This window comes from Rhipicephalus sanguineus, chromosome 5 (genome assembly GCF_013339695.2).
Source record: "Rhipicephalus sanguineus isolate Rsan-2018 chromosome 5, BIME_Rsan_1.4, whole genome shotgun sequence".
Taxonomy (NCBI): domain Eukaryota; kingdom Metazoa; phylum Arthropoda; class Arachnida; order Ixodida; family Ixodidae; genus Rhipicephalus; species Rhipicephalus sanguineus.
In genome coordinates, this window is record NC_051180.1 from 187035904 (window position 1) to 187060047 (window position 24144).

At 44.6% G+C, this 24144-nt stretch overlaps 1 protein-coding gene across 2 annotated transcripts in view; it reads right to left on the reverse strand.

Moving 5' to 3' along the window:
- LOC119394517 (metaxin-2) overlaps positions 1-24144 on the reverse strand; it is an 85038-nt gene that overhangs the window by 47565 nt on the left and 13329 nt on the right. For both annotated transcript variants that reach the window (XM_049415805.1, XM_037661841.2), the window contains exon 5: positions 12507-12599. In XM_049415805.1, coding sequence (XP_049271762.1) covers positions 12507-12599 — 93 coding nt within the window. The remainder of the gene's footprint in view (positions 1-12506; positions 12600-24144) is intronic.

Here is a 24144-nt window from a genome sequence, read left to right on the forward strand (position 1 = left end):
ACAGGTATACACAGGACGAGCGAGAACTGTCACAGCTGTTACTTCAACTAGCCACTACTTAGGCTCTTCTAGCTAGCAGCTCACTCCTTTCACAAACGTGGCCACTGCAGCGAGCAAAGTGACCTTCATGCGTTCTATAGCTTCAATGCAAACATTGCGGTGAAAGCACAAGACGTACAAAACTCCCCCCTCAAGAGATAATCATGCGAGCACGATCGACCACGCCCTGTATGTCAAAGTACAAGTCGGAGGCGCACATCCCAACTCCGGCGAAACACTAAAGTTTTAAAATTGGGGACCCAAGAAATTTTCTAGCTGCCAGGATGCATGTGCAGAACGCAAGCCACTCTCGGAATGCGAAGCGAGGAGTCGCAGCTTCGAATCCCCGGTGGCACACTCCAGAATTTTTTTTTGCAGCGACAGCAAAAGTCCGCCAAGAGCATCCATATAATTGCTATCGCAACAAAACATGCACACACACACATACACACAAAAAGTTAAGGCCATAGCTAAGGGCTGCTAACTTTTTAAGTACACAATGATTATGACATCTTGACAGCTGCATGCTTATATGTCAGGAGCAACTTTGCACACTCCAAGTGATCAAACTGATGTTGCTACATCATGTACATTTCTTACAAACTTTCGTTTTCACGCAATTCTGTAGGCTCCGAATAAAAGTGCATTGATTAGGAAAGTCGAGAGAGACATTTGACGTTCCCCCCAAAATTCAGGTTACATGAAAGTTCATGTTTGCCTCATGATGTGAACTTCGTTCTTCTGCAAACATTACATTTGACACAGGATCCGGAGAGTTACGGCAAGCGCTCAGGTTGTTGTCACACTGTACTTTCGAAACTGGAGCACTTATCGCCCCAAAACAGGCTAGCAAATATGTGTGGAGCTGGTAGCTGCCGGTCTTGCCAGTGGGTGATCAGCCTGTAACAATTACAACTTGTAACCATTAACAGGCTGATGAATATTTTCTGTGAACATGATGTTGACAGGGATGAACAAGCAGACCACTGAAATCTACTGGTATAAGGCAAAGAAGCGGATGACTGTTGCCAGGACCCCAGAGTTACAAGCAAAATGGATTGTTGGTTCAGGTGCAAGGATCAATTTCATGACATTATGGAGGCGGTAGCTAGACAAAACCAATTCTGGATACCCTATTGGACCTGCCATCTTTAAGGGAAGACGCTAGTATAAAAAAAAAACTAGGTGCCTTTAGCTGTGCTTAACAGACGTAATGGCACTAGCTGGATTAACTTCTGATGATGGCAACTATGTATGGAATATACAATTTTGGTAAACTTTGAGGACCCTTTATGTAAACTTATGTGTGTGAATGTACTCAGTCCACTAGGACCTGGTTGTTGGCCGTCGTCCACCTCCATTTTATGTGAGCGGAGCGAGCGTAAGCCAGTGCTAACGTGCACACGTCTAAAGGCGCGTTTATAGTCTAACGCGCTCGGTGCGCGAGCGAGCGTCGGTTTGCACCCGCAACACGCACCAAAATGCCACCTCGTCTATAGTTCGACGTGTGGTCCGATGCGTGCACTGACGGCTGCTCTCTTCAGAGTATGTGCAGCACGGTTCCCGACCCATGCACTGCTTTCAGCAACAAAACACCAGGAAAAGGCATCGACAAAACGCCGTGCAATGCACTGTGGACTGACCAAGCCGGTGCGAAGAACGCACTATTGGAGCAAAAGCAATCTCGACATCGATCGCATTGGAGAGCACTCGGAGTCGCCAGTTTGTTCACATCACATCTATCCCCATTCAATTAATTTCAATTATAATTACCCTTACAGTTAACTGGCCTTTTTCTGTATTAAGCTTGTGCTCCTATGTCATATCTATCATATAGAAACCTTACCAGCTCCTATTTATGCTGTTTTATTTTTGTTGGTTCTTTTTTTTAGAATTTATGGACTACCCACACTTGGTAATGAATCTGGGGCGCTCCGCAAGGAACTTGCTGTCGCCAGGTGCTAGCACCTAGCACCATAAAATTTCCTTAATATAAGGCCTAAAGCAAAAAAACTTTTGCTGTATACATATTTTTTAATGCTGATTTCAAATACAGTAAAACACTCATTAATTCGAACTCGGTTATTTCGAAATCTCGCTTAGGTTCGAAGGATTTGTGCGGTCCCGTATTTCGCAATGTAAATTTGAATGCATAATTTGAAGCGGCAGCCAGCACGAGCCTGGTTAATTCGAAAACTTTGGGTGCCATGTGCCAATTAATTCCTAATCCCGACTATGCAGCGAATCCGCGGAAACGACGGCCCTTAGGTGCCACGAGGCAATGTAATGTAGTGATACTAATGCGTGACAGGTGAAGTGCCCCTGCCTCGCTGCTGCCAGTGCAAAGAAAAAAAAAATCAAGCCATATTCAGGAAGTGAATAATGATTGAGGAGCTGGCTCGGAGATAATCGGGTAAATCGTGAATGCTCCGTACAATTCCTCTACTGTCATATAAAGACGTGACTACGTTGTTATAGTAGCTATTGTAGTCGGGCTGTTGTCGAACCACAAGCAGTCGCAGACCTTGCAGCTGTGGCCGAACGTATGGTCGAGGAAATCGAGGAAATGTGGTTTTTTTCTGCGTTAATATCATCATCAAAGCGCTCTAAGAACAAGAAGACTTCTCTTTCGCGGTGAGCTGCGCCTGTAGCGGTCGCCTCTGGAACTAAGGTTACGCTTACGGTGCAGGACTTTGCCCCAGCTTAAAAGAACCTGGCGAGCCAGCTCCCAAAAAGAAAAAAAGCAGTCTCGTAGTCAGCTGAAATGTGTGCCTGTGGAAAAGAAGACATGCTTCACTGCAAGACAGCAGTGACACGTGGGCAGCATGTCGCATGCTTCAACGTCAGCGCATCATGATTTACCCATTCTTTCTGGGAAAATAAAGAAATTAATAAAGGACATTTTGACAGAATTCGCGATGTATGCGAACCTCCAAAAGGCGGTTGTTCCGGCCATTTGCGCACTTGTGCTGCTGGCGGAGTTTTTTGCCAGCAATACCTACTTCGAAAACTTCAATGATCATGTTTTCCAGCCAAAACACCTCGCAAATTCCGTCCCACTGACCATTATTAAATTCTTGATTTTACCAGAAAGAATGGGCGAATGGTCGCATCATGACGTGCTGGCGCCGCGAGGAGCAGGTGACATGCTGCCCGCGTGTCACCACTGTGTTGCAGTGAAGCACGCCTTCTTATCCGCAGGCACGCATTTCAGCTGACCATGAAACGGTCTTTTTTTTCCTTTTCATTTTTTTTTTTTTGTGCTGGCAGCAGTGAGGCCGGCCGTTTCACCGGGTTTCCGGCAAAACTGGGACCGGGTATTGCTAGAAAACATAACCCCTTGGAGCCGCAAACTAGCAGGCACAGCAACGACCACCTCTGATTACTTTCAGTAATTCGAAGTTCCTTCCATCCTGCTTTTTTGTATGTTTCGTTAATTCGAAAACCCCGCTTAATTCGAAAATTTTTCGCAGTCCCAGTGACTTTGAATTAATGAAGTTTTACTGTATCTAAGCAGTTTTAGAGTGAGTTGCAGTTTTGTTCTGTATCAAGAAAATGTGTCAAAGGTAGGCATTTTTGCCTATCCCCCCCCCCCTTTTCTATAACGTAACTTCTATATTTAGGAACTATTAATGGCTCACATTTCTCTGCATCAACTGTAGAATGTCAATGCCAAAAACTTAGTGAGTGCAAAATATGTTAATGAGCATGAGAAATCAGAACCTGGGACATCTTAAAATGTTGAGACTGCAGTAACCAGTTAAAATTTGTAATAATTACACAAACAAGTTATCAAAATTTAAAGGAGATAATGCTACTCCTCACGTGTAAAAGAAAACATGGAAAAAGTCTCATCCAGATACCAAAAGTAAGGCGGGCAAACTCAAGAAGTTGCCAAAAATATCATCTTGAGAAAAAGCACGTTTTAAACTCTTCTATGTGGCAAAGATGCGCTTTTTATTACTTCTTCCTTCCTGGGAATTCTTGTTATACTGAATACGTGGTTTTGGGGAACCACTCATGACTGCTTGCCTTGTGGCTAACACCACAAGGCAAGTAGCCTAGTGATGTTAGCCAGGGAACTCTAAACAATGTGCAGTTTACGTAGTTTCTAACGGCCAGGTTGCACTCTTCACAGTTTTAGAAATGTACTGACATGAATTTTCAGAGGCGAGTTTACTCAGTCGTACAAATCTCCCGTATACAGATGGCTCTGCACTAGTGTGACGCTGAGCAAATGCCGATAAGATATATTATTTTGACATTAAAGCCCATTTTCCATTGGCACACCTACTGACATCAACACCAGCAATGACGTCAGGTTACAGTGTCAATTCTGATGACTTCACACACCAGTATCGCAGGCTGTGATGACATCAGGCACCAAAACATTCAAAATGGCTGTTTGTACATCACCAAAACATCACATCATGAGTCACCATCGAAGCCAGGAACGGAGCGGCTGAGGAAACATCACAATAACTTGCATGAGCACGTGACGAGAAGCTCATACTGTGTTGTGGTATGAGGGTACATTAGGAAGTGAAACTAGCTCTAAAAACCTACTGTAATTACTTTTTAGGGTGCACTCACACTTACCAGTACATTTCCTAGGATCTTGAGGGCTTGGCCTTTCATTAGGCGCGATAAAGCGACAACTCTAAGTTTTCCTGTCCGTACCCCTTTACAGGTTAAATGCAACCTTGACTTTCATGGTCATGAAAGTACTATACAAACTCAACTTGACAAAATAAGTAAAAACAAAGAACAAAAACTGGGCAAATTTCGAAAAAGCTTGCGTTTTTCGAGTAGCATTTCCCCAGAAGGCAACCTTTTGGGTCCACCTCACTAAACCAGTTCATTTTACCCTTTCTCCTTAGAGTGCATAGTTTTCTCGATTTCCATCTCGATCTGTCTACTTCACCACCCTTTGCCCGTACTTATCGCAACCTATATAAACACAGTCCTTATCGCTTTGAAACTACTGATCTAACTACTTCACCACCCTTTGCCCATACTTATCGCAACCTATATAAACACAGTCTTTATCGCTTTGAAACTACTGATCTAACTACTTCAACACCCTTTGCCCATACTTATCGCAACCTATATAAACAGTCTTGATCGCTTTGAAACTACCAATCTATCTACTTCAACACCCTTTGCCCATACTTATCGCAACCTATATAAACACAGTCTTTATCGCTTTGAAACTACCGATCTATCTACTTCAACACCCTTTGCCCATACTTATCGCAACCTATATAAACACAGTCTTTATCGCTTTGAAACTACTGATCCATCTACTTCAACACCCTTTGCCCATACTTATCGCAACCTATTAAACACAGTCTTTATCGCTTTGAAACTACTGATCTAACTACTTCACCACCCTTTGCCCATACTTATCGCAACCTATATAAACACAGTCTTTATCGCTTTGAAACTACTGATCTATCTACTTCAACACCCTTTGCCCATACTTATCGCAACCTATACAAACACAGTCTTTATCGCTTTGAAACTACTGATCTAACTACTTCAACACCCTTTGCCCATACTTATCGCAACCTATATAAACAGTCTTGATCGCTTTGAAACTACCAATCTATCTACTTCAACACCCTTTGCCCATACTTATCGCAACCTATAAAAACACAGTCTTGATCGCTTTGAAACTACTGATCTATCTACTTCACCACCCTTTGCCCATACTTATCGCAACCTATATAAACACAGTCTTTATCGCTTTGAAACTACTGATCTATCTACTTCAACACCCTTTGCCCACACTTATCGCAACCTATATAAACACAGTCTTTATCGCTTTGAAACTACCGATCTATCTTCTTCAACACCCTTTGCCCATACTTATCGCAACCTATATAAACACAGTCTTGATCGCTTTGAAACTACCGATCTATCTACTTTAACACCCTTTGCCCATACTTATCGCAACCTATATAAACACAGTCTTTATCGCTTTGAAACTACCGATCTATCTACTTCAACACCCTTTGCCCATACTTATCGCAACCTATATAAACACAGTCTTTATCGCTTTGAAACTACTGATCTATCTACTTCAACACCCTTTGCCCATACTTATCGCAACCTATATAAACACAGTCTTTATCGCTTTGAAACTACTGATCTATCTACTTCAACACCCTTTGCCCATACTTATCGCAACCTATATAAACACAGTCTTTATCGCTTTGAAACTACTGATCTAACTACTTCAACACCCTTTGCCCATACTTATCGCAACCTATATAAACAGTCTTGATCGCTTTGAAACTACCAATCTATCTACTTCAACACCCTTTGCCCATACTTATCGCAACCTATATAAACACAGTCTTTATCGCTTTGAAACTACCGATCTATCTACTTCAACACCCTTTGCCCATACTTATCGCAACCTATATAAACACAGTCTTTATCGCTTTGAAACTACTGATCTATCTACTTCAACACCCTTTGCCCATACTTATCGCAACCTATATAAACACAGTCTTTATCGCTTTGAAACTACTGATCTATCTACTTCACCACCCTTTGCCCATACTTATCGCAACCTATATAAACACAGTCTTTATCGCTTGAAACTACTGATCTAACTACTTCAACACCCTTTGCCATACTTATCGCAACCTATATAAACAGTCTTGATCGCTTTGAAACTACCAATCTATCTACTTCAACACCCTTTGCCCATACTTATCGCAACCTATATAAACACAGTCTTGATCGCTTTGAAACTACCGATCTATCTACTTCACCACCCTTTGCCCATACTTATCGCAACCTATATAAACACAGTCTTTATCGCTTTGAAACTACTGATCTATCTACTTCAACACCCTTTGCCCATACTTATCGCAACCTATATAAACACAGTCTTTATCGCTTTGAAACTACCGATCTATCTTCTTCAACACCCTTTGCCCATACTTATCGCAACCTATATAAACACAGTCTTTATCGCTTTGAAACTACTGATCTATCTACTTGAACACCCTTTGCCCATACTTATCGCAACCTATATAAACACAGTCTTGATCGCTTTGAAACTACCGATCTATCTACTTCAACACCCTTTGCCCATACTTATCGCAACCTATATAAACACAGTCTTTATCGCTTTGAAACTACAGATCTATCTACTTCAACACCCTTTGCCCATACTTATCGCAACCTATAAACAAAGTCTTGATCGCTTTGAAACTACCGATCTATCTACTTCAACACCCTTTGCCCATACTTATCGCAACCTATATAAACACAGTCTTTATCGCTTTGAAACTACTGATCCATCTACTTTAACACCCTTTGCCCATACTTATCGCAACCTATATAAACACAGTCTTGATCGCTTTGAAACTACCGATCTATCTACTTTAACACCCTTTGCCCATACTTATCGCAACCTACATACACAGTCTTTATCGCTTTGAAACTACCGATCCATCTACTTCACCACCCTTTGCTTATACTTATCGCAACCTATATGAACACAGTCTTTATCGCTTTGAAACTACCGATCCATCTACTTTAACACCCTTTGCCCATACTTATCGCAACCTATATAAACACAGTCTTTATCGCTTTGAAACTACCGATCTATCTACTTTAACACCCTTTGCCCATACTTATCGCAACCTATATAAACACAGTCTTGATCGCTTTGAAACTACTGATCTATCTACTTTAACACCCTTTGCCCATACTTATCGCAACCTATATAAACACAGTCTTGATCGCTTGAAACTACCGATCTATCTACTTTAACACCCTTTGCCCATACTTATCGCAACCTATATACACAGTCTTTATCACTTGAAACTACCGATCCATCTACTTCACCACCCTTTGCCCATACTTATCGCAACCTATATGAACACAGTCTTTATCGCTTTGAAACTACCAATCTATCTACTTTAACACCCTTTGCCCATACTTATCGCAACCTATATAAAACACAGTCTTGATCGCTTTGAAACTACCGATCTATCTACTTTAACACCCTTTGCCCATACTTATCGCAACCTATATACACAGTCTTTATCGCTTTTGAAACTACCGATCCATCTACTTTAACACCCTTTGCCCATACTTATCGCAACCTATATAAACACAGTCTTTATCGCTTTGAAACTACCGATCTATCTACTTCAACACCCTTTGCCCATACTTATCGCAACCTATATAAACACAGTCTTTATCGCTTTGAAACTACTGATCCATCTACTTCAACACCCTTTGCCCATACTTATCGCAACCTATATAAACACAGTCTTTATCGCTTTGAAACTACTGATCTAACTACTTCACCACCCTTTGCCCATACTTATCGCAACCTATATAAACACAGTCTTTATCGCTTTGAAACTACTGATCTATCTACTTCAACACCCTTTGCCCATACTTATCGCAACCTATATAAACACAGTCTTTATCGCTTTGAAACTACTGATCTAACTACTTCAACACCCTTTGCCCATACTTATCGCAACCTATATAAACAGTCTTGATCGCTTTGAAACTACCAATCTATCTACTTCAACACCCTTTGCCCATACTTATCGCAACCTATATAAACACAGTCTTGATCGCTTTGAAACTACTGATCTATCTACTTCACCACCCTTTGCCCATACTTATCGCAACCTATATAAACACAGTCTTTATCGCTTTGAAACTACTGATCTATCTACTTCAACACCCTTTGCCCATACTTATCGCAACCTATATAAACACAGTCTTTATCGCTTTGAAACTACCGATCTATCTTCTTCAACACCCTTTGCCCATACTTATCGCAACCTATATAAACACAGTCTTGATCGCTTTGAAACTACCGATCTATCTACTTTAACACCCTTTGCCCATACTTATCGCAACCTATATAAACACAGTCTTGATCGCTTTGAAACTACCGATCCATCTACTTCACCACCCTTTGCCCATACTTATCGCAACCTATATAAACACAGTCTTGATCGCTTTGAAACTACCGATCTATCTACTTTAACACCCTTTGCCCATACTTATCGCAACCTATATAAACAGTCTTTATCGCTTTGAAACTACCGATCCATCTACTTCACCACCCTTTGCCCATACTTATCGCAACCTATATAAACACAGTCTTGATCGCTTTGAAACTACCGATCTATCTACTTTAACACCCTTTGCCCATACTTATCGCAACCTATATAAACACAGTCTTGATCGCTTTGAAACTACCGATCTATCTACTTCACCACCCTTTGCCCATACTTATCGCAACCTATATGAAACACAGTCTTTATCGCTTTGAAACTACCGATCTATCTACTTAAGAGCCTTTGCCCATACTTATCGCAACCTATATAAACACAGTCTTGATCGCTTTGAAACTACCAATCCATCTACTCCACCACCCTTTGCCCATACTTATCGCAAACTATATAAACACAGTCTTTGTAAGTATGGCCCCAAAGTGGTGTGGTACTGTACCATACAGCATAGTGTGAGACACAGTAGCAGCCATCCATGGGAAGTGATGAAGTGGGGTCCCTTTTGTAGCCATTAGAAGTTTTTGAAGGCAGCACACATATTAAAGGGCTCATGAACCACTTTTCCAAGTAATGATCTAATGACCTTAGTATCGGAGTTTACTGCCTCCCGAATCGATTGCCGCAAAAATTTCTCGAATCTGTCAAGAATCAGCGAGTTATGGGGGTTTGGCACACGCTCTCAGCACTTTCTTTCTTTTCTCGCGCCGACGAGCGCACTGGAAGCTAGACAGGGAGGGATGGCACGGGTGTAAGAAGTTACGTCAGCGCGCGTCAATGAAACGCGATCGCATCTCCCCGCTGTGATTCGCATGCGCGAGTGCGGCTACCGTGTAAAGTTAGCGGACTGAGGTGTGCGGCGTGGGCAAGTGGCGGCACCCCGTGGCAATAAGCGCATCTCATCCGCTATCGGCCAATAAACATGCTATGTCTCCGCAACGCACGTGCAGACGCCCCGCCCAGCGACGAGAGTGAGAACCGGCCTCTGTTTGAAAAGAGGGCGCCTGAGGAAACGGCAACTTCGCGCTCCACTTGTGGCCTTTACGCGGCGCGCACGACTGTAATATTTTGCAGAGCAGTTCATAGCCGTGTCAGCTTTCCGCAGGTTGTGTTTTTTTCAACAAGCCCAAGGGGTGCTTCATGACCCTTTTAAGTACCATACTTCTGTGAAATTCTTTTTCCGTAACAAAGGTTTCAGTCAGTACCCCAATATTCAAATCAGGATAAGAGACTGAAAAATATTTCCTCCGGGAACTGCTTTCAAGGCTAAAGGTGCAGTGAAGTGGTTAACCAATTGTAGCGCTTACAGTAAAGATTTTGTTGGGGAAGTCCTGTTCAGTGAAAATGTGTGAATTTTTTATGGTGCCTATTAGACGGCAGTAAATTTTGTAATCTTATAATATCTGTTATAATCCTTTTTATAGTAGACAGAAGCTTGTCTTTATAAACACTGTTCAAATTTTGTCCCGCATCTTGAATTTGGCAATTTATATCACTTGCATAACTTTTATCTCGTTAATGAAACTTGTATGCATGAAAAGTTCATTCCGCTTCTTGTTTACGTTTTACATAAAATATTAGGTGCAGTAGTCCCTTCAGCAAAAAATATCTAGTGCAACCTACAAAAAAACACCTAAATTTTCCCATAGTACGGAAAGAGTTAATGTGCACCAAAATCTAAGTAACCGGTTGGTCTTTTCATCTCACTGCATCAAAATGTGGTCGCTATCAATCTAATCAAATCAAGCTTTTTTTTTTTTTGCAGTCTGTCAAGATACATGAACAAGGAGTGTGACAAAAGCTGTCCTGAAAGGGCTTGAACCACCCCTCGTGCTTGATGAAGAAACACAACAGAAAGCAGACACTGCTGTGAACAGCTCAGCCAAACCTTGCAGTCGCAAGAAGAGTTCACAAGGAAAGTTGCCACTTTCTCAAGTACCCTCTCTTATACGAGGCCCGTACGCTTTCTTCGGAGGGCTGTCATACAGCAGGTCTTTTGTGACACAACAGATTGCTGCTATTGGTCGATGGCCAGAATAAATCAAGAGCGGCGTTTGGATCACATGCGCGTCTTGCCGTGGAATGTCACCACATGCCAGGCACCGAGACTATACTTAGCTAGAACTGTTTTTTTGCAACACTAGTGCGCTCTGGAAGCACACCTGGAAAGAGTGACTGCGTTCATGATGTGCTCAAGCTCACAATGTGGGCGTCACGTAGCTTCTTTCCCCTATGTCATCGCTCGCTGTGCAGCTTCCAGTGTGCCCATCGGGACGAAAGGAGATAGAAGGTGCTTAAAGGGAAACTAAAGGCAGATATTAAGTCAATGTTGATTGTTGAAATAGCGGTCCAGAAACCTCATAGTGCTACTATTATGCCAAGGAAGTGCTTGTTTTGAAATAAAATCACGCTTTAGTGGTCCGCATCGCGTTAGCACACTTCAAATCACCCGCCTGAAATCAGAATTTCATAGTCACTGCTGCTGTGCCCAACGTTGCCCACCTTTACTGCGCGGCCACCGACACTACTAGCAGCAGAGCGAAAGTAGCGGGACCCACAGCAGCAACAACGGCCATCGAAGCTTTCCGCAATCACCGCAATGGATGTGGACGGAGAACTTGACAACGAGACATTGGCTCTTGATGCTAGGCTGTACGTTGCGGCAGTATGCGATCCCGAAACTACCGCTGAGACGCGACCGCATGAGCGAAGCAGGGCGCCGGGCGAAGCGCAGTTCGGCAAAAAACGGAACCTTTGAACCAAGCGCGCCGTTCCCCATGGCAACACCACAGAGGTTCTTTTTTCCATGAATCAAACGGAAACAAACAAACAGCATTTTATTACATCTTTTGATGCACGGAAGGTTCTTTTTTTATTGCTGCTAGTTGATTACCAGTGATTTATTGTAGGCAGACTCTCATACGTCATCGGGATCACTTCGAAAATGTCCCTCATGGCGCTCATCATGTGATACGTTTAGCTTAATTTCTTGGTAAGTAGGGCACTGCTGTTGATAATATTGCCGTTTTAGAAGTTGTCATACATTGAGCTTTCACTCTGATATAAATTGTTATTCGCCTTTAGTGTCCCTTTAAAGCATGCGACAAATCCCAGCAGCTCCGCTCGTTTTTGACAGATTTGAAAACTTTTTGCTGCAATCAATTCGCGAGACAATAAACTCCGATACTGAGGTCACTCGATGATTACTTGGAAAAGTGTTTTCAGCATCCCTTAAAAGCAACTTGATTATTTCACAACCCCATAAAAAACACAGAAAGAAAGCACAACAATGGTGCATATTACGCTAATGCATCAACTGCCAAGTCCATATGATCCATGGTAACTCAATTAAAAGTTCACGACTACTACAACAAGATTTTCTTTTATTGATAAACTATGGCGTACCTCAGAATTCACCAGTACAGTGTTGATTAAAGACATGTAGGCCCTTATGTCAGCTTTCTGTTGCACAGACAAGTTCTGGGTGAGCTGGATGCCCTGAAATGTAAGAAAAAAACACTAAATAATTACCCGAACTTATGCTTCAAGTATTGTCCACAGGTGACTTATGACTTGCATAATAATATTAATAATAATACCTGCGGTTTTACGTGCCGAAACCACGATATAATTATGAGGCATGCTGTAGTGGAGGGCTCTGGAAATTTCAACCACCTGGGGTTCTTAATGTGTACCCAAATCTAACTACACAAGCATTCAGCATTTTGCTTTCATCGAAAATATGACCGTTGCAGCCAGGATCAGACCCGCGACTTTGAGGTCAGTAGACGAGGCCCCGTAACCACTGCAGCCTGTGAGTGGCTGAAGTGAGGTGAATCCCGCAGCCTCCCATACGTCAGATGTCCAGCCGGTGTTTACTCTACTGCCACATTTCAAGGTGGTGCTGATATTGTTCACAGACTGCGCTGCTTTCTAGCAGGGCAGCTATGTAGCGCCAGTGCCATCACCACCAAAAAGATGATGAGGCCAGGCCACGAGCGATGCAAGAGCCTTGACGACCCTCAGACCCAAGAAATACAGAACTGAAGAAATCAGGTTCTTGTGCTGGAACTGTGTCTTGTTGGGTTAGTTGGTCTGTCATTACTGCTGCAAGAATCTAGCGCAAAAATTGCACATACACAAAGAGAAACAACAGACAAGGACAAGCGTTACTACCGACAGTTTATTCCGTCAACACTCCGCCGAAATATTTAGACTGAAGCAGGCCGTCATGTCCCTTTTATTTTTCGCGTGAAAGAGTAAATACCTTAACAAGTGAACAAAGCTGCTGTGCTCTTCAACAACCGAGTTCAAGACATCAATTTCTGCATTGTGCAAATAGATGGACGCTTTACTTATGCAAAGATCAGATTTTTTTTTTGTTGACAAAAATGATTCCAAGACCACTCGAGCCGTGTTGTTTGGCAATTTGCCTGAAGTAGTGGTCTCACAAAATGATTGCCTCCTCACTACATGTGCTAATGTGAGCAAACCAAATGTGCTAATCTGTCATTTTTTTTCTCACACGCTCCCGGAGCCATCTGTTGAACCAACATTTGGTTTGACTGATGTACACTTTTCCGTATGCCAAAGGAACGGTGCATACTACTACTGTCGCGCAAGGAGTGTTCATGCCTGCTTTGACAACCTCGTAGCGGTATTAGCGCGGCACATAAAACTCTGATATAAACCAACTCGCCCGATCAGCAACCCTTTTGACAACCTCGTTTGCTGTCATCACGAATACTCAGGAAAGAGCCTCGAAAGCTTGTTAGGAGACTACAGGAAAAGCATGCCTGTTTGCGACCTTCCTCAAGGCATAAACTGTTGGTCTCAGTCTCTAGCTGGGTCTATGCCCTTATCGTTCCGGTTCTGTTCTTTACCTCTTGCAGGAGTGATTAGGCTACGCACCAACCAGAGCCTGAGGGAACCCCCGCTGCCAACAGGCGGCGGCCAATCTGATTATCGAAGCTATGCTGCACTGTATGCGAGCACGACATTCAGAGCCAGGCACTGAAGCGCCCCTTTTTACGACCTTGGAGTGGGCCGAATCAAAACCCTTTCCGGCATGTGCCCTTCATCAAACCTTAGCCTGAGGCAATTCAGAAGTGAAGCTTAGACCTATCCTGCTTGTGTAAAAACATCTAAAATGCTCCCTGGGGAAGTAATGTCACCCTGCCTCCTTCGAAGAACTAAAAAGTTGTCAACATATCTAAAAACATGAGGTATTTCCCCTCCTTTAAATTCGTTTTCAAGTTCGCTGCAAACATCAGCTAAAATGATGCCACATAAATAGGGGCAACACTGGACAATGTGCAAACACCCCTACACTGCAGAAAAGCCTGCTCATCAAAAACAATAAAGGTCACACTAAGATAAAGTTCCAAAAGCATCAAAAATTGTCAATAGTAAGTAAGGCATGATTCTGGAAGTCACACACTCCACTCTCTTCAATACAATTCCTAACAGCACTAAGAGCCTACCCTGAGAAACAGAATACAGTAAAAGCTCTTTAATTCAACCCGTTAATTCGGAAAATCGGATAACTCTGACGTGTTCTCTTGCTCTGCAAGCATACGTACTGTTTAATGGCATCAAACTCTTGTTAATTTAGTCATACTTGGCTGCAACCCAGTTAATTCGGACGATCCTCGGAGCGCACCAAGCACGAAGCGCCCCAAATGTGCAACGCGAGGAAGTGAAAACGGCATACGTGAACAACCAAAACGGCCATGGGCCTTCGGATAGGCCTGGTAGCCATCTGAAACCTTACCACAATCGTGTTTTTGGCAACCAAGGCTTCAGCGGCTGCGGCAAACTTGTTTCGTTTTCGATTTTACTAGGCGCACACGAACTGCGTAAGTGCCATCTAGGATCGCTCTGATAGTGACTGGGCTCAAAGCTGCGACAAGCAGTAGTTTTGTGTTCGCCACGTGCCTTCAGAACTGTGTAGTCGCCATCTATGATTCTGTATTAGCGAGCCAGGTTTATTCAGCAGCAGGTGCGATGCTCAGCAGTTTCGTTTTGACTCTGTGCGTAGGCCGCGCACGTGCCTTCAGAACTGCGTGGACGCTATGCTCGTGTCTTTAGCAACCACGGTTTGCTCCACAGAGCATACAGCATTCAGTAGTTTCGTTTCGACTTCGGGCAATGTGCACACAATCTCACAAAACTCAAACATGGCGGAAGCTGCTGAAGAAGAAGAGCTTCAACTGCAGTCCGCATGCTGGCGCTGGCATAAAACACGCTTGCTCCATCGCGGTGGACCAATAATCAGTTGCCGTTCATTTTTTTTGGCGAAAAAATTATCGTCACGTGTGCATGGTAGTGTTGGTGATGCCGGTACGTAATAAGGGATGGGCTCAGAGCATGTTCCAGCTTAAGACATGGGGGTCTTGAGCCACAGTCACATCGTGAACGAAGTCTCGAATGACGAAAATTGCGGCTTTCACACTACTCCAGTGATGGAGCAACAATTTGATTTTTTGAAGCAGATTCTGGAGCAGAAAAAATGGTGCTTTGGAGCGGCCATAAGTGTTTTCGGAGAAGAAAAAATGCCAGTTTAGAGCAGCTATTGGTGTTTTCAGAGCAGATGGCAAAATATTCCAAACTCCTGGAGTTTAAAGCATTGTTTAAGCATCTCATAAACTATTAATATTTATTATTAAGCATATTGCAGATATTAATATTCTTATTAAACATATTACACATACAATAATCACTTCAAATTGCAAGAAACACAAGCACATGAATGGTCATTGAACAAAGTAAGATGAGCAACATATATTTCAAATACGAGTACTTGCAGCAGAAATGATATAAAAGCGATAAAATGAGCAGCAAATTACAAAAATTGCCACAATATCATGTAACTATTACCAAAGCAGCAGTTTATAATCGGTACGAGTTCAATATGTAATTTTCATATTTCACCAGAATAGCCAGCATTGAAAATTTCAAAAATAAAATAAGCTAAATGAGCTATACACTTAAAATGCCAGTTCTTCTGGCACACATAAGGTCAAAGCTGATAGAGTGGTAAATGTAATCAGTCACATATCAAAGTCGTCACAGCAGCAGTTAGTAATCAGTATGATAAACCAGGGATGCAACAGCTGAAATAGGATTTGGAGCAATTTTTGGAGCAGCAAAATGTTGCTTTTGGAGCAAAAAAATCCAAATTTGGAGCAGGTTACGAAAAAAAAACCTGAACTTTTTAGGCCGAAGTCCCAAATTTGGAGCAGTATAACAGAGAAGGCTTATTTTTAGAAAAAACAAAACTATGTAAAAACCATTTAACATCAGCTAATTCGTGCACAGTGCACATGAACACTGCTATTCCAATATAAGCAGTGTGTTGAGCTAAAGCCCCTCCATCGCGTCTGCTGCCGGCAAACACATGGAGGGGCTTTATGTTGAGCCACCCCACAGTGCGAACAACTAAGTCCACATTAGCATTTGCAGGACCTGTCAAATAATTCGACAGGCACTGAAATACTTATGTGGACCTGCGGACCGGGCAACCTGGAAATTTGGGAGATTCGTAAAGAAGGAAAAAGTGGGGGTAGCGAAAAAACAAACTGGCATACGCTTTTGTCTATTGTTTCTCAAGGCCGCGGAAACGCCATACACAGCAGCTCCAAATGATTGCCAATAATTTTGTAGACGTCAGCGATCATACTAGTACTCGTAATTACATGGCGCGTACACGAATGAGTAATTAAGGAACAAAATGTGCTGTGTCCCTGACAGCTAGCACCTAATAGCCCCTTCTAAATCTCAGTATGCTTTTCCATAGGACACCGTTGTACTGCAGCAAAAGTGGCTTAAAAAGCGTTCTGCACGCAATAAAACAAGCAACAGGAAATTTGAGAACTACTGTCCTTTTCTATTGCGATAGCAACTATATGGACACTCTCGACAAGTTTTTGCTGTCATCTCCCGTACAGTCGAACCCGACTATATCGAACCCGTTTACATCGAAATATTCTGTATATTGAACAACTTCTGAACACGGTATTAGTTACAGTGAGAATTATAACGAAAATTACGGTTACATCGAACAAGAATAGCAGCGACTCCCGATATATCGAACGTCAAGCGGGCAAAAGTACCCCCGGAAGTTGGCTTTCCCTCGTAGCGGCGGGGAAACTGGTGCTTTTCCCCTCCGCTCACTCCAAAAGTGGTTTAACCCGGCGGCGCATGACCTTCTCTCCCTACTGTGACCGCGCTGCGTCAGTCGAGCTTCCATCACCCCCCTGCAAAAAATGATCCTGACCCGCCCGCAGCGCTTGCTGAGACAGCCAATCGGGGCCTCTTGTACGGTCGTTGTGCGAGCGCGCGTGTCGTGCGAGTTATCTCCCTGCATTTCTCGTTCGTTGTGCTTCGCACCGTGCGCCTGTGCCGTGATGGCTAGTGTGAAGCGGCAGAATTTGCCTTTCGCCGTGAAGCTCGAAATTATAAATTGAGACGAATGCGGTGAGAAGAAGTCGGACGTCGCGGCAGCGTGCAAGATTCTGAGGAGCACTCTCGGCACGATCTTGAAGAATAAGGCCGAGATTAGGGATAAGCGGATGAAAGACCTGGTGCCCGTGGCGCCCGATGCGTACGCACGGCTGTGTATGAAGACGTCGAGGCAGCCGTGTACAAGTGCTTCATCGACGTTCGGTCGCGAAACGTGCCCGTCCGCCCCCATGATCGAACAAAAGCAAAGGACATGGCTTTTCTCCTTGGCAGGGAGGATTTTCAATGTGGCTCCGGTTGGCTACAGCGGTTCAAAGAAAGGCACGAGATTGTCCGCCAAGCGGTTACTGGCGAAAGCCGAGCTGTGGACTTCGACAGTGTTAACAAATGGATGCAAGAAACTTGCCCGACATTACAGCAACCATCCGAAAGTGCTTCAAACGTGTTGGCTTCCATGTGCCCAGTGATGACTGAAAATTCTCTGAAAATGACTCTGAAAATGAGTGCAACGAAGCCATTGCCGGTGTTGCCGAAGTTTGGAGCGAGCTGTCGAAATTTCCGGAAGCTGTTGACAGATCAACGGTCGACGAGTTTGTGAGTGCAGATGATGATGTCGTGACCGTGGATGAGATCGAAAACGAAGACTGCATTACCAACATCGTACCGAGCACAAGTGAAAGCGGGCACAATGAGCAAAGCAACGACGATCCTTTGCCCACATCCTCAGAGGTGATTGGTGCCCTCACACTAGTCCGGCGCTTCTGTGCGAATGTGGAAGGTTGCGGCCTCACCTGCTCCGACTCTTTAGACCATGTTGAGAAATGCGTGCTGTCGCAGGCAGCGAAGTTGCTCAAACAGAAAAAAATGGAAGACTATTTCAAGCGCAACTAAGCTAGCTTCATCAATAAAGTGCTTTTATGAATGGTATGTGAATTTATGACGTCCAATTCTTTAGCATGCTTATATCGAATTATGCCCTATATCGAACTGACAGGCGTTTTTTTGCGAGTTTGATATATCCGAGTTTGACTGTATAAAGTCCAAATTGATAACATACCCCTGCGCATAGTATGTTCTACCGCGGGTAAAAGCGCGCGAGTGCAGGCGACGAACGTGGCTGAAGCAGATATCAAACGAGCCAGCCCATCTCCGTCGCTCGGAGGACGTATGCGATAACACCACTCCGCTCAGGAGGCCTGCCGTCGAAGCATAGAGGAAACGCCTCGCCCCTCTTGAACGAGCATCAAAAGACGCGAGGGGGGGCGGGGGGGGCTGTCGCTCAAGTAGCAACTTTGAACTTTGATTCTGAGGACGCAGTCGCGATCGCTGGCGCATGCGCTATCTCGGCAGCCATCAGCGGGCGGCTCGTATATTCTGCTACGTACTGCGCTCTCAATGCGAAGACACTCTGCAGAAAGAGCATCTTTCCCTGGAGCGGCCGTATTCTCTTACACCAACGTTTTGTAGAGTTACGCGAGATCGGATACAAAAGAGTTTGCTGCCAGCCTCACTTCGTATAACATTACAATTTGTTGCTATCGCATTCACTGCTTCGTCCTTGCGGTGAAACTGAGTTTTTTTTTTTTCGCAAGGGGTTAGGGTCTCCGCGTCTGTATTGGATGACGAAGCCCACACTGCAGATGACTAATGCGGCCTCCATTTCTCGCTCAAATTTGCGCAACTGAGAAAATTTTAAGCTGGTCGGGCATTTTGGCACAGCGTGGCGCAATTTTAACCAAGTTCACGGTTTTGACTCAGCATGGCGCAAAAATAAGGAATTGTATCAAATTGGCGCAATTGGCACAGCTGTTGCATCCCTGGATAAACTAATCTCACACACATTTCACCGAAATAGTCTGCTTATAAGGTATACAACGAAATCAGATATATATCTACAATGCCAGTATATGTAGCATTGTCAATGTGCTAGTATACAGCTAGTATACAAGCTGCATACTAGATGACAGTACACAGCTTGTTTTGGTTTTCGTTTACAGGGCGTCTACCAAGTTGACATTTCTAAATTCCCTGAGTTTTCCAGGTTTTCCCCGAGTGCTTTTGCTAAAATTCCCTGAGTGAAACAGAACTTTGTTTTATGTCAAGATGGGTAGACACCATGTCACTCGATGATTTCACTGTCTAGTACGCACGTTAAAAAATAAAAATGACTTAATCCCATTTGAGTAGCACAGAGAACAGTTAAACCTCAATATAGCGAAGTTGGTAAAAGCGGCAATTTACTTCGTTATATCAAAACTTCTTTAAACTGAAATTCGACCTTTCATGCAAGGCATAGTTACCGAAGGATTAATTTTAAACTGAAAATGCCACAAGAATGCTCGACTAATACGGCAAAATGAATAAAAAAAACTTTCTTTTTTCGTGAAAAAAAATTTTTTTTGAGCCTGAGGTGCAGCAATCACATTTAGATGACTTGCCAGAGTGTCACGTGTAAGGACGAAACAAATTCAGGTTTAACGCACTGTGAAATTGCATTTATTCTGCTGCTGTGGCTTGCCAAATCCTCGTGCATTGCCCAAAGCAGTGTGACGCCTTTGCTATCATGTTGCCGAGCCAAATGATTTGCTCTCCACAAAAGCGCAACATCGAAAACCGTCGCACATTAGAAAAAGGAGTCACAGTTTCAACGCGAGAGCGAAATAGTGAATCCGACAGCAAGAACTAGGAATTTCATAAGAATATAGGCTAGCAGCTCACTCCTTCAGAAAACGCTGCCACTGCAGTAAGAGAAGTGACCTATCTATGGCTCAGGGGTGGATCCAGGTGCCTACGTTGAAGGGGGGGGGGGGTGTTCATCATTCTATCTGGTAGAGAGAGGGGGGGGAGTACAAAGGCTGAAGCCACCGCCTCAGCAGTGCATTTTGGTGGGTCACGCATGTTTACAACAGCCTAGAGGGGATTATGGCGGCACCTAGGAAGCCTTCGTTGGAAATGTGCATAAAGAAGCAAGAAAGGGTAGAGCGATGAGGAGAGAGGTAGAGAGCGGGGACAAGAGCCTCTTTACCCCTTTTAGGTAGTGGTAGGCAATGCAACCTGACAAAGGGGGAGGACGACAGGCACTGAAGGGAGGGGGCAGGGGCTGGCTTTGGGGGGCAATCGCCACTACCACTATGTAGCCCTCTGGATCCGCCACTACTATGGCTTCAACGGAAATTTTGCAATTAGAGCACAACACCTAAAAAGGTATGAGCCGTCTGCTGACCCCCTCTAAAGATACCGCGGAACACGTGACCACACCCACTGGTACAAAGTACGCCCTTCCTGTCGGACTCACGCAGCACCCCCCCCTCTATCTCCATGTGCCCATCGCGCAAAGGAGACGGTCGGCTCGTTTCATATCTGCTTAATAATCACGCACTTTCACGCGCACACACAGAGTATACGACGCGCGGGGTGATGTAATCGTGATTTGGACTTGATAAGGAAGATCATGGCGAAGGCAAAAAATTCGCCTGGAGTGTCTATATAATTGCTATCGCAAAAAGAAAACCAAAATAGCTGTGGCCTAAGATCGCATGAAAGCACGGCAACAGCCTGAATTATGGCACATCCGATTATGGTGGCCACATTGCTGTTTGGTGATTATGGATTATGGTGACCACACTGTTGCCGCCTCTGCAACTAATCATGTTTGTTACTTGGCACGCGGCGATAACAAAAACACCATATCGGGCACTAACGCACAGCACGCCAGACAAAGAATACAGAACTACACGGCGTAGTCACAGAACACTCTGAAAACATTGCGCAATACGATGTGCCATGGTTCCCGCATGCCATGCATTAGCCGGATTCTCTCCCACTCCACCGCCCCGAAGGCGAGAGCAGCATCAAAGTGCGCACTTTCCCCGCAGCCGCAGCGGCCGTTCGATTTGAAAAATGCGCTCACAAAACCTCGAGCCGGCGTTACCGCGACTTTCGTTCCCTTTCATTAAGGTTTCTGTGGATTTTCCCTGATGGGAGCACAATTTGCCTGAGTTTTCCCCGAGTATTTCCAGACCTACCCAAAATCCCTGAGATTTCCCGGTCGGTAGACACCCTGGTTTAGGCTCGCTGGATGGTCACATGGTTAAAGTTCTCTGTTTTCAGTTTCCCAGCACCATTATGGAGCAGGTTCGGAGCAGTTACTAACAATATTACACTTTGGAGCAACATGGAGCAGCATTTTTTCTTTGGAGCAGTTTGGAGCAATTGGAACAGCACTTCCATCACTGCTACTCATGTGCCCTTATTGTGCTTCATGAAATCAGCGTCATCTTCAGAGTTCCCCCCACGGAAAGGATCAGTAATCACAAGTGTCTTCAGATTCTTCCATAAAAATTTGCTGCCCCCTTTGCTCACTGTTGTGTCGTGCGACCCCTGGTGCCATGCTGAGACACCAGTGCTGTTGTGCTTTCTATTCATGCTACTGGGGGGAGCTGGGTCTCTGCCATGCCTCTGTGCTACCACCAATCCGGCGTGGCCATGCCGGTCATGTGACCCGTGCCTCGATGACCAATAGCCTTTCTTCTCCCTCCTTAAAACCGCCTGCAATAAACGCGGGAGAGCAGTCTCCCGTCAGTCTCGCCGAAGCTTGGTCTCTGCGTCGTCACTCCGCGCGCCCTCCTGTCGTTCGGCCTCTCCGTCGGCCCGCCGCGGGTTACGCCGCGCTCCTGCCCTACACAACAGCGTCGCCATCTGTATTTTCTTTTTGCACGTTTTCTCGCTTATCAAGCGTCTTCTCGCAGCAAGCATGGTGTTTTTGGTATCGTGGAAGACTACTTTATTAATGCGAGAAAAATCGTTTTGCTCTTTAGTGTCCCTTTAACAAACTTCCACTTTACGCTAGAAGTTGTGCAAACTCAAGGCACATTGTCAAGACAAGAGTGTCTCAAAACGGGTATTGTCAGAGGCTTTGTAAAGCCACATCACAACTGCAACACTGCATTTGTCTGAATGAATGCTGTCAAAACACACACACGTGCAGGCCACGCCCTAATACAAGTTCATAAAAGAGCAGACACTGAGTCACTTCTTGCATGGAGGCAGGCATACTCTAACATGCTGACACTGGAAAACTCCATAACCGGCCTGCTAATTCACAACTTACGTTACATTTACTTTTACTCGAAAAACAAAGGGTCTGTTTGCACCTCGGAGGCATGGTCTGTTTTCGTTGACTGCCAGCAACATAAAATTAACGTGCTATCCAATGATGCAAGAACTTGCGCTGAGATTTATTTTGTGACTGCTTTTCTGTTTTCCTGCTGAGTTGTGCCTTTCTATTGCCAAACTTGAGTCGATCAGAGAAATGAATTCATGTGGCTTGAACGATTTTGCGAAAGCTATGTCTGAGAAGCAACCGGGCAGCATAAAGGAAGTTGTTAAATATTGACAGAGTTGGTAACTAAGTTAGATTCATTTGCGTCAGACATTAAGTCTGACGTTGCTCGTATCAGTACCTCGAACGGAGAAGTTCGGTCTAGTCTTCAAAGATCTGTGCAATTCTTGAGTGATGGTTTTGAAAAACTCAAACTTGATGTTCAGGCTGTCCGGGGCGAGCTTTCTATGGTTGCGAGCTGCGTCGACTCGAGGACAACGACGTCATCGAGCGGGTGTCGGCATCCGAATGGGTGTCGCCACTCGTGGTCGTCCGTAAGAAGGACGGGGACATCCGCCTATGCGTCGATCTGAGAGAACCGAACAAGGCCATCGTCGTCGACGGGTTCCCACTGCCCCATGTGGATGAACTGCTTCAAATGTTGAATGGTGCGTCACACTTTTCAAAATTGGACTTAGCATCAGCATACCACCAACTGCTCCTAGAGGAATCTAGTAGAGATTTAACTACGTTCATTACACATGAAGTCAGTCAGTCAGTCAAGAACTTTATTCATCGGTCCTGAGGAGTTTAGGCCGCCGGGGGATCCAGGGGGGACACCCTAGCAGCCGCTACCGTAGGCGACGCCCGAGTCGGGGCGGGAACGTGATGGCGTTCCGCCAGTTCTTGGGCCCTCTGGACTGCCTTGAGTTGTTGGTGGAGCTCGGAGCTCCTGAGTGCCTCTTCCCAGTCGGACTCACTGGTGAGAGGTCCCTGAGGTAACGCGGGACATTGCCATAGCATGTGCGAGAGTGAACAATAGAGTTGTCTGCAATCTGGGCATTGGGGAGTGATTTCTGTGTTATAATGGCTCAGTCGGCCCCGTGATAGGTACGATCTTGTTTGTAGCATTCGAAAGGCTACCGCTTGCGCACGTTCGAGCTTTGTGTGTGGTAATGGGTATTGGCATCTGTTGTTGCGGTAGTGAGAGGTGATTTCGTGGAAGGTTAGTAAGGGGTCGTTAAACTGTATGTCTGGGCCCAGCTCTTCGGTGGCTGATTGATCGTCGCGGCGGGTGAGCTCTCGCGCTCGGTCATGAGCCGTTTCGTTGAGGTTGGGTTGTTGGGAATGGACGTCTTTGCCCATGTGGGCAGGGAACCAAGAGAGGCAGTGCGAACCCGTGTGCTTTCGTATTTGTAAGATGTGGGCTGCTTCACGCGCGATGTTGCCGGTTTCGTAAGCCCGAATGGCGGCGCGAGA